The sequence below is a fragment of the Excalfactoria chinensis genome, chromosome 1 (genome assembly GCF_039878825.1).
Source record: "Excalfactoria chinensis isolate bCotChi1 chromosome 1, bCotChi1.hap2, whole genome shotgun sequence".
NCBI classification, from domain to species: domain Eukaryota; kingdom Metazoa; phylum Chordata; class Aves; order Galliformes; family Phasianidae; genus Excalfactoria; species Excalfactoria chinensis.
Genome location: NC_092825.1, coordinates 66,403,588 through 66,415,007, shown reverse-complemented (window position 1 = coordinate 66,415,007; position 11,420 = coordinate 66,403,588). Strand labels below are relative to the sequence as shown.

Genomic DNA, 11,420 nt, shown 5'->3' with positions numbered 1-11,420 from the left:
TCAAGAGCTGCCTGAAGGACACCAACCTGATTGGGATTCGGATTCCCACATTCAGCATTTCTTGCAGAAACGTCTCCTTGTCTCTGCCGTTGGGGCAGTGGAACCGGCGAATCCCAGAGCTCAGGGCCATTCTCTGCAGCAGAAACACAAGCAGTGTGGGTGTGAGCCGGGCCTGGTGTTGCTGAGCGCCTGCGGTGCCGCAGGTCGAGGGGAGGGCTCCTACCTGGACGCAGGCCCGGTGCAACCAGGCGTGTCGGCAGGCTGGGCACACCATGGTGCCGTACGACCTGCTGTCATCTACGGTCTCCATGCAGATGAGGCAGGTCGTTTCTGGCTCTGGTGCTGCCTGCACTGCCTGCTGCGGGCGGTGCTCCCAGCAGAAGGCCCTGGGGGAAGATGGAAGGGATGGGCGAGGTGAGAAGGGCTGCGAGGAGGGCAGAGGAACGGGAAGGAGCCCCAGGCCTTGGCTCTGGCTCTGTCAGGCTGCTGGGAGGTTCACAGCACGTTCCTCGCTGCTGTGGCTGGTGCTGACAGCAGGGTTGGAGGCCACAGGCCGCACCTGGCAGCTCTTACCTGAACTCCCCAAAGTACTGGGTGACACATTGTCCTTCATAGGCACAGGGGAGGTGGAAGGTCCGCTCACAGTCCGGGTCCGCGCAGGTGATGGTGGCCCCCGAACTGCCACAGACGAAGCAGAGCTGGAAAGAGCAGAGCAGCCCCCATCAGCTGCAGGCTCAGGGCCTACGCAGCGGGCCCCGCACCTCTGGGCAGGGTGCAGGATGCGGGCAGGGCTGGGTGGCACTCTGCAGAGCTGCCTGGTGAACAGGGCTGGTCTGCAAGAGCAGGAATGTCTCCTGGAGCTGGGAGGAGGGGCTGGGATTGCTTTCTTGGGACCAGGCTAAGCTCTCCTGGCACCAAGCTCCCTGTTCCGGTCCAGTGCTCACCTTCTGCTCCGCCTCCCTCACTGTGCGCGTCAGGTCTTCAAAATGAAAAGGTGCCTCGTTGTTATCTTGCACGTTTTCACAAAGACCGCTGGCAAATCGCTGTACAGGAGGAAAGAGCACGGTCTAGTTAGGGCAGAAAGGAGGGAATCACTTATGGGAGGAAGGTGGCAGGAGCCACCAGGGAACTCACCGCACAAAACTCGTGGTAAGACAATCTGCGAAAGCTCTGATTGTACCCAAGGATGCCCGAGTCCTCATCCTCTAGGCCACAGAGCACGCATGCTGGAGAGGAGAGAGTAACAGCCGTGAGCGCCTTGCGGGGCCAGGTGCCCCCTGGGCTGTCCCAGGGGCTTCTCTGTGCCGGCTGTGCCAGCTGAGGGGCAGGGCTGCAGGCCGTGCATGCAGGAATACTTGGCTCTCACCTGGCTCTTCCGAGCCGACATCCTCCTGTATGGAGCGAAACCAAGAGCAGAGCGTCTGTCCCATCGCTGATGGGCCTCGTCCTCTGCGTGCAAACCTATGGGAGAAGAGGGACGAGGCTGAGTTGGCGGCTCAGGCCCCCGAGCGCTGGGGAACCGGCCTCCCTCCCTCGGCAGCCTCAGGCAGCCCCTTCCTCCCTGCTCACCTCACCAAGTCGCACTGAGCTGGGACTGAGCCCCGCAGCCTCAGCTCTGTTCCACAGCCCGCGCGTCACAATGGCCGTTCCATTCTGATGTCATTCTTGGGTGCCCTCAGCCCTGTGAGGTGTGATGGCGTTACAGAGGGTGGCACGGTTACAACAGCACAGCTGCAGGCTCGGCTTGGTGTCGCCTGGTCGAGCTTTGCCGAGTGCCGGTGTGGGTGGTCATGCACCACGTCTAGATGCCCTTGGCCATGAGGGAATGGTGCTGCAGCTGTAGATGGAGGGACTGCAGGGGGGAGGCGGCTCTTGTAGCCAGCGCACAGTGAGGGGCCCGGTGCCGGACGCAGCCCTGCTGGAACCCGGCGTGTTGGTGCTGCTGAAGGCACTGGGCAGCACATCCACCCTCCTGGCCCCACCTGAACGCTACGGGGCCTGTGGCTCCAGCAGTGTCCCAGTCGAGCGTTTACGTCTTGCCGTGATGTTCTCCAGGCTCTGCCTGCGGGCTGTTGGCCGCTGATAGTTGTACCACTCATTGCAATAAACGACTCACAGAATCACAGCATCTCTATGGTTGGCAAAGACCTCTAAGATCACCAAGTCCCACCGACCACCCCCCAGCTGCCCACTGCCCACGTCCCTCAGGGCCACATCCCCACGCTTCTGGAGCACCTCCATGGACGCTGACTCCCCGACTCCCCGGGCAGCTGTGCCAGTGCCCGACTGCTCTTTCAGCCCAGACGTTCTTCCTATTATCCAACAGGGACCTCCACTGTTGCAACTTGAGGCCGTTCCCTCTGGTCCCATCGCTGTTACCTGGGAGAAGAGGCCGACTCCCACCATGGAACACCTTTCCGGGAGTTCCATGAAGTGAGGCCTCCCCTGGGCCTGATTTCCTCAGTGGTGTTAGTACTGCAATGCAAACAATTGCTTGCACCCGTTGGTACCCAGGCATTCTCATTAAAGATGTTAGGAGTGCCAGTAAATCAGCACAAGGGTGTTATTTGTGTATGAGTGTCCCTAATCTGTAGCCCGTATTTCTCTGGCAAGGGAAAAAGCGAACCTGTTGGTTAAGCATCGGGTTGTTACAGGGCAGGAGCAGCAGTGGTGGGGTGCGTGTGTGCTGTAACACAAACGAGTGCTGTTCCTGTGAGGTTTCTTCTCTGGGTGCAGCAGGGAGCAGCCTTCCATTGGCAAAAACACTGTGGCTGCCCACCACAATAGTGAGGCTGAGGCAGAGCTGTGCAGGGCTGAGCCATGACCATTCTGTGATGCTGTCATCTATGATTTAGTACTGTCCAGTGGAATGGCTGTGCAATCACCAGCCATATGATGTCTTACAAGAGCATGTGCTGAATTGTGTCCATGGGGCAGCCCTGACTCCATGTACAGGCCGTTCACTGTAGTACTGCCTGGTTTGGGCTCCCGTTCTTCTTCTCTCTTGGTTTCATCTTGATACAGAATCAAAGAAGTTGCACACTGCAGAAAACACTGCTGCCCATTGCACCCATCTGCTGTAGCAGGGGACCTACAGACAAACAGTCCAGGTGCAAAGAGTTTTTAAAGAGTTGCAAAGTTTTAAGCAGCTGAGTTTCACCTTTCCCTGTCACTGAATGAGGCTTACACACACTGCAGCTGCCCTCTCAAAAAGGGTCACAAGAAGAAAGTTTCAGAAAGAAATCTAGTTCAGCTTTGTAGGACATAAAGAATTAATTTGACTAAATTCCAGCATTTTTGCAGGAATTCCAGGGTTTCTTTGACACGAGGTGATTTAATTGGCACCTGGCCTGATGGCTGCAGATGGGTTCCATCTGTCTCAAAAGGAAAAGTGGATCCCAAGCCCAGGAGCTGGGGCTTTAAACTAGGTATGAAAGGGGAAAGGGATGAAACAAGGTTTGCTAGATGAGCCTGAGGGAGCAATGATGGGTTTGGGGGGGAGGCCAGTGACTCAGCTGAGTCCTCTACACCAATGCACAAAGCATGGGCAACAAGCAGGAGGAGCTGGAAGCCATTGTGCATCAGGCAAACTGTGACTTTGTTGCCATTGATGAGACAGTGTCGGACAATTCCCATGACTGTATTCCTGCAGTGAAGGGCAATAAACTCATCAGAAGGGAGAGGCAAGGAAGAAGGGGCATAAGGGCTCTATAAGAGTGTGTTGCTGAGTTTGGGCCTGGGAATAATAATGTTGAGTCCATGTGGATCAAGGGGAAAGCCAACAAAGCTGACAGCCTTGTGGCGGTCTGTTATAGAGCACCTAACCAGGATGAATAAATGGACGAGGCTCTCTATGAGCAGCTGGCAGAATTTGTTCCCATGGGGGACTTGGACTTCCCCGATCTATGCTGGAAATACAGAACGGTGCACAAGCAGCAGCCTGGGAGGTTTCTAGAGTGTGTGGAAGATGTGCGCCCCAGAACGGGGCTGCAGCTGCCAGCCTGGCCTCCTCCACGGTGTGCGTTGGAAACGTTGCGCCCCGCTGGAGTCGGGGCCAGAACCCAGCTCAGCATGAACCGGGCTGTGGGGAGGAAGGAATGGGTTGGGTGCTGGGGAAGGGAAGCCCGCGGATCCAGGCCCTAAAGCTGCCCACCTCGGGAAAGGCAAAGAAGAACAAAACTGACAGTGGCATAAGGGAATTAAGTTTTATTGAGATGGGTTTGGATGACATTGGATAGGATTAGGGATGGGGTTTAGGGTAAGAGATTGGAACGGAGCTTGTAGATGGCTGCTCCCACGGCTTCAGCAGGGCCGGCCGGTGATGTGCTGGGCCCGACGTGGTACCCGGGAGCGGCTCCGCCCCTGGGCTGGCCCTCGCCGCCTGGACCGGCTGGTGCGGCGTCTTCGGGGCTGGCTGTCGGTGTCCGCAGCCCGGCGATGGAGAGGCGAGCGGCTGCGAGTGCGGGCCCGCCCCGGATGTCTGCATGGGCTTCCGTGGGCCGTTGGGGAAGCCCTGGAGGACCCCGGTGCTGCTGGTGTGCAGGAGCTGCGGGTGCAGCTCTGAGCACCTGGGGTTGCTGTCTGCCTGCGTCCACGGTGTCTCTGGGGCCGGCTTGGAGATGCTGGGGCCCGGCGCCGCAACGGAGAGCGGCTTCTTGTCCGGGCCCGCTGTCCCTGCCTGCACCTGCGGTTGTATCTTAGTGCAGGGCAGCGCCTCGAGGACCGAGATGTCCCCTGGCTGGCAGAGTCTGTGCTGCTGCTCCCGGCAATCGGGGCAGCACTGCGGGTTCTTCCACGGCGTCCCCGGGACTCATTCAAGCTGTTTGCATCCTGGCGTGCACGTGGAGTGATTCCCCTGCGGTCTGTCCTTCGCTGGATGGACAGGCCGCTGCTCTCAGGCACACCGGAGCGGTGAGCTGGCCCCGGTGGTGCCTGGATGGAGGTGCCGGAGCTGCTGCTCTCTGTTGAGGATCCTCGGGATGGCCGCAGTCCCTGCTGGCTGGTGGTGCCGAGGCCAGCAAGACGTGATCTGGTGCTGGAGGCTGTAAGGGGAGGCAGGAAGGTGAGCAGGATGGAATTCCAGCCATGGGGTGGAACTGGCTCCCGTTTGTCCCGGGCTGGAGGGATTTGAGCAAGGCCGCTCTGAGCAGCCGCTGCCAGGCCTCGCCTGTCCCCAGCCCAGCAGCACGCGGCTGTTTGCCTCTTACCGGTGCCCTCTCCAGCAGCACAGCTGTTGCACTCCCAGCTGGTTGTGCTGTTACTCAGCTGGGAACAGCGGCGGTGTGTGGCTCGTGCAGCACAGGAGCTGCAGAGGAGCATCTCCCAAGGTCTGTGGAAAGCAACGGGTTGTGGCCGTGAGCACAAAGTGCCCTGAGCCAGGGAGTGCCCGGCACAGCTCTGGTGCTCAGTCTGTGCTCCCCCAGCCTGTGGTGAGGCTGCGATGCCACGCAGAGCCCCAGAGGGCAGCTGAGCTCACTCACCCCTCTCCTGAATGCCCTCTGCCAAGGGGGTAAAGGCAGTTGATGGCCACGCAGCGCTCGTACCGAACACCCAGGGATGAATAGGTATAGTTGTCATCCCATGTTGGTTTTCTGCCAGAGAAGGGAGGGAATGTGATGAGCACTCACTGGCCCAGAACTGAAACTAACCCATGAAATCCATCCATCCCCATCCTCCTTATCCCTGCTTTCAGCTTCCCAATGATGCTCAGGCCCACGTTAATGGCTGCCAAGGGCCAGGCATCTCAAGAGCTGTCTGAAGGACACCAACCTGAATGGGATTCGGATCCCCACATTCAGCATCTCTCGCAGGAAAGATTCCTTGTCTCTGCAGTGGGGGCACCGGAAGCAATAAATCCCTGCGCTCAGTGCCTGTTCCTGCAGCAGAAACACAAGCAGTGTGGGTGTGAGCTGAGTGCTGCTTGGTGCTGCTGAGCGCCTGCGGTGCTGCAGCTCAAGGGGAGGGCTCCTACCTGGACGCAGGCCCGGTGGAACCAGGCGTGTTGGCAGGCTGGGCACACCATGGTGCCGTACGACCTGCTGTCACCCACAGGCTCCATGCAGATGAGGCAGGTCGTGTCCGGCGCCGGTTCTGCCTGCACTGCCTGCTGCGGGCTGTGCTCCCTGCAGAAGGCCCTGGGGGAAGATGGAAGGGATGGGCGAGGTGAGAAGGGCTGCGAGGAGGGCAGAGGAACGGGAAGGAGCCCCAGGCCTTGGCTCTGGCTCTGGCAGGCTGCTGGGAGGTTCACAACGCGTTCCTCGCTGCTTTGGCTGGTGCTGACAGCAGGGTTGGAGGCCACAGGCCGCACCTGGCGGCCCTTACCTGAGCGCTCCAAAGAACTGGGTGACGCATTGACCCTCATAGGCGCAGGGCAGATGGAAGCTCTGCTCACATCCTGGCTCTGCGCAGATGACGGTGGCCCCCGAACTGCCACAGACGAAGCAGAGCTGGAAAGAGCAGAGCAGCCCCCATCAGCTGCAGGCTCAGGGCCTACGCAGCGGGCCCCGCACCTCTGGGCAGGGCGCAGGATGCGGGCAGGGCTGGGTGGCACTCTGCAGAGCTGCCTGGTGAACAGGGCTGGTCTGCAAGTGCAGGAGTGTCTCCTGGAGCTGAGAGGAGGGGCTGGGATTGCTTTCTTGGGACCAGGCTAAGCTCTCCTGGCACCAAGCTCCCTGTTCCGGTCCAGTGCTCACCGTCTGCTCTGCCTCCCTCACTGTGCGTGTGATGTCTTCTGCACAAAAACGTGCCTCGCTGCCTTCCATGTATTGACAAAGGCCGCTGGCAAATATCTGTACAAGGGGAAAGAGCATGGTCTAGTTGGGGCAGAAAGGAGGGAATCACTGGTTGGAGGCAGGTGGCAGGAGCCACAAGGGAACTCACCACACAAAACTCATGGATGTACAATCCATCAATCTCTACTTTGCAGCCAAGGATGCCCGAGTCCTCATCCACTCGGCCACAAAGCACGCATGCTGGAGAGGAGAGAGTAACAGCAGTGAGCGCCTTGCGGGGCCAGGTGCCCCCTGGGCTGTCCCAGGGGCTGCTCTGTGCCGGCTGTGCCAGCTGAGGGGCAGGGCCGCAGGCCGCGCATGCAGGGATACTTGGCTCTCACCTGGCTCTTCCGAGCCGACATCCTCCTGTGTCTCCGCACACGCCGTGCGCGTCGACCGCAACCACTTGCAGAGTTTCTGACCCATCACTGCTGGGCTCCGTCCTCTGCGTGCAAACCTATGGGAGAAGAGGGACGAGGCTGAGTTGGCGGCTCAGGCCCCCGAGCGCTGGGGAACCGGCCTCCCTCCCTCAGCAGCCTCAGGCAGCCCCTTCCTCCCTGCTCACCTCACCAAGTCGCACTGAGCTCGGACTGAGCCCCGCAGCCTCAGCTCTGCTCCGCAGCCCGCGTGTCACAATGGCCGTTCCATTCTGATGTCATTCTTGGGTGCCCTCAGCCCTGGGAGGTGTGATGGCGTCACAGAGGGTGGCACGGAACGGATACTGTGTGCACTTGGATACAACCGCAGGTGCAGGCAGGGACAGCGGGCCCGGACAAGAAGCCGCTCTCCGTTGCGGCGCCGGGCCCCAGCATCTCCGAGCCGGCCCCAGAGACACCGAGGGAGCCGGCAGACAGCAACCCCAGGTGCTCAGAGCTGCACCCGCAGCTCCTGCACATCGGCAGCACCGGGGTCCTCCAGGGCTTCCCCAACGGCCCACGGAAGCCCATGCAGACATCCGGGGCGGGCCCGCACTCGCAGCCGCTCGCCTCTCCATCGCCGGGCTGCGGACACCGACAGCCAGCCCCGAAGACGCCGCACCAGCCGGTCCAGGCGGCGAGGGCCAGCCCAGGGGCGGAGCCGCTCCCGGGTACCACGTGGGGCCCAGCACATCACCGGTCGGCCCTGCTGAAGCCGTGGGAGCAGCCATCTACAAGCTCCGTTCCAACCTCTTACCCTAAACCCCATCCCTAATCCTATCCAATGTCATCCAAACCCATCTCAATAAAACTTAATTCCCTTATGCCACTGTCAGTTTGGTTCTTCTCTGCCTTTCCCGAGGTGGGCAGCTTTAGGGCCTGGATCCACGGGCTCCTCTTCCCCAGCACCCAACCCATTCCTTCCTCCCCGCAGCCCGGTTCATGCTGAGCTGGGTTCTGGCCCCGACTCCAGCGGGGCACAACGTTTCCAACGCACACCGTGGAGGAGGCCAGGCTGGCAGCTGCAGCCCCGTTCTGGGGCGCACATCTTCCACACACTCTAGAAACCTCCCAGGCTGCTGCTTGTGCACCGTTCTGTATTTTCAGCATAGATTGGGGAAGTCGAAGTCCCCCATGGGAACAAATTCTGCCAGCTGCTCATAGAGCGCCTCGTCCATTTATTCATCCTGGTTAGGTGCTCTATAACAGACTGCTACAAGGCTGTCAGCTTTGTTGGCTTTCCCCTTGATCCACATGGACTCAACATTCCCAGGCCCAAACTCAGCAACACACTCTTATAGAGCCCTTATGCCCCTTCTTCCTTGCCTCTCCCTTCTGAAGAGTTTATTGCCCTTCACTGCAGGAATACAGTCATGAGAATTGTCCGGCACTGTCTCATCAATGGCAACAAACTCACAGTTTGCCTGATGCACAATGGCTTCCAGCTCCTCCTGCTTGTTGCCCATGCTTTGTGCATTGGTGTAGAGGACTTAGCTGAGTCACTGGCCTCCCCCCCAAACCCATCACTGCTCCCTCAGGCTCATCTAGCAAACCTCGTTTCATCCCTTTCCCCCTTCATACCTAGTTTAAAGCCCCAGCTCCTGGGCTTGGGATCCACTTTTCCTTTTGAGACAGATGGAACCCATCTGCAGCCATCAGGCCAGGTGCCAATTCAATCACCTCGTGTCAAAAAAACCCGGGAATTCCTGCAATTGCACCAGCCTCTCATCCACATATTTATGAGATGGGCTTTCCCGGTCCTCTTACAAGGCAAGAGGATGCAAGTGCCAGTCTGCCTTGGACTGAAGTGGTAGCTGATGCTGCACAGAAGAAAGGAATGCTCTCTCATAGAATGTCACAATTCCGAGTAACCACTGCAGAGATGAACTACGTTAGTCCAACTGGAAAAGAGCTTCCAGGCAACTTTATAAGAGTGGGAAAATGGTGGTTTGGGTCACAGAGGTGGGATTCTGAGAATCTGAGAGGTGAACTCTTATGAATAGTCAAGTCATGCAACATTTTAGAAATGTGAATCTTTCAAATGTGAATCTTTCAAATTCAAGGCTGAGGTCCTGGAAGCTCCTCACTCATTTGTCCAGGAGCTCCGTTTGGTTTTAGCAGCCAGGCAGAGATGTGCTAATTCCAGAAGCAGTGCAGTCTAACAGAGAGGAGACCACAGCTGTGTCCAAGATTCCCTCTGTGGATTTGGCAAATAACTTCATTCACTCTGCTTACATTTCCCTATCCCTATGGAGATGATGCTTTCACAGGGTTGTTCTAAAGGTAACATCCATACATGGCCTGGATACGCTCAGTTTACTACAGCTGAGCTGCTGAGCACTGGCTGAGGACACGGTGTGCGTTCTGTTAATTAATCAGATCCAGTCTGTGTCAGTGCAAGGCTTCCCCACACAAGATGTTAGACCGTCCTGAGACAGGTTAGTTTTACCCTACTGATGATGTGTCGTTGCGCTAGTAATCCTAGCCACCCAATAGCCTGGAGGGCAGGGGAAGCCGACTGGACTGCTTGTTGGAGGCACGGAGCAGAAACAAGGACTGTCAGTTCTGCCACTTACTCACTATTTGACTCTGGACGAAGCATCTACCCTCCCCACACCTCATTTCATTAAAAACAAATCAAGGCGGTATGCCAAGGTTATTGTTATAATTCCTCCAGAGTCCTTGCATGGAAGGCCTTTCAGAGAAGAGATTCGTTCAGAAAATAGTAACCCATCATTCAGGTGCCAAGAAATCACAGAACTGCAGGCTGAGCCATGAACAAGCTGTGTCACCAAAGCATACTTCTGCTTTAGTGTGACAAACACCTGAGCAAACCAGCTGTGGGAATAAACATAATCAAAGGTTATTAGTTAATAGGGACCAATCGCCCACAAACGCTTGGGTACTGAAGCAGGCTCTTTCAAAACACAGGTTCGGTTGCAGAAGGAGTTCAGCTAATCTGGAGTTTGTTTTCTCCTGCCTGCTGTGTGGTACGTGTTAGCAATCACACACCAGGTCTTCCTGGCAAACCAGAATTGCTTTTGTTGATGTCCATTTCTCCATCTCTGCTCAGAAGCAATCATGGGTTTGGATGTGCTTAGATAGCATCACTCGTATGGTAAGCACCGCTCAGCCTGCCGTCATGTGGGGAACTGTGCAAACGGGACCATGTGAAAAACAAAACTCTTCAAAGAGGTGAATCTGTATCTTTTGGGTGATGTGTTTTACACTATGGACCTTTGAAAAACTGCTCTGGTGAAACAGAGGGGATTGTGAACTGCAGCATATGAGAGCTGACAAAGCTGTTGTGTTGGCCATAGCTATGCAGGAGAGAGAGCAACAGGTTCTGCTCCCTAGCAGAAGACAGCCCCTGCCTCCTCCTCCGTATCTGTGCAACAGGCTCTAAGGCTGCTCCCCACACCAGGTAAGATGCTCATGTGCTTACGAAGGAAAAGCTTTTGTGTGTTATTTCTGGCTGCCCATAACTGTTCCAGCGCGAGCCCCACAGCAGCAGCACGGAAGGACCTGCCTTTCTTACTGAAGCCCACAGGACTGCCCATGAGCCTCAAGTCAAACCCATGCTTAGGTAGCTGTTACATCAAGTCCCACCACAGCTGGGGACCCCCAACCTCTGCATCTCAGCCTGAAACACTCCGTTGCCAACAAATGCAGCTTTTGGAAATACTGAACGCCTTCTTTGCCTCTGTCTTTAGTGAAAGGGCTCTCCCCCAGGAATCCCAGCCCCCGGTGGTTGATGCGAGAATCTGGGGAATGGGAGATTTCCCTTTAGTCAGGGAAGAGGTGGTCCGTGAGTGCTTAGGAAACATTAATGTCCATAAATCCATGGGACCTGATGGGGTGCACCCGCGGGTGCTGAGAGAGCTAACGGAGGTTATTGCTAAGCCGCTCTCTGTAATTTTTCAAAGGTCTTGGAGAACTGGGGAGGTGCCTGAAGACTGGAGGATGGCCAATGTCACCCCAGTCTTCAAAAAGGGCAAGAAGGATGACCTGGGTAATTATAGGCCAGTCAGCCTCACCTCTGTCCCAGGGAAGGTGATGGAACAGCTTGTGCTGGATGCCATCTCCAGACAACTGGGAGAAAAGGAGGTTATCAGGAGTACTCAGCATGGGTTCACCAAGGGGAGGTCGTGCTTGACCAACCTGGTGGCCTTTTATGAAGATGTCACTGGCTGGGTGGACGGGGGGAGAGCGGTAGATGTAGTCTACCTTGATT

The 11,420-nt window shown here is 57.2% G+C and overlaps 1 protein-coding gene across 1 annotated transcript; it reads right to left on the bottom strand.

Annotated features, from left to right (window-relative positions):
- Positions 1-569: 569 nt before the first annotated feature.
- Positions 570-7,196, bottom strand: LOC140250624 (uncharacterized). Its single transcript, XM_072333499.1, is given in 13 exon segments — positions 570-698; positions 945-1,043; positions 1,135-1,226; positions 1,367-1,461; positions 4,685-5,042; positions 5,208-5,329; positions 5,481-5,591; positions 5,770-5,903; positions 5,906-6,134; positions 6,322-6,446; positions 6,693-6,788; positions 6,880-6,971; positions 7,112-7,196. Coding segments are annotated over 13 exon segments (1,767 nt in total).
- Between the last annotated feature and the right edge of the window lie 4,224 nt (positions 7,197-11,420).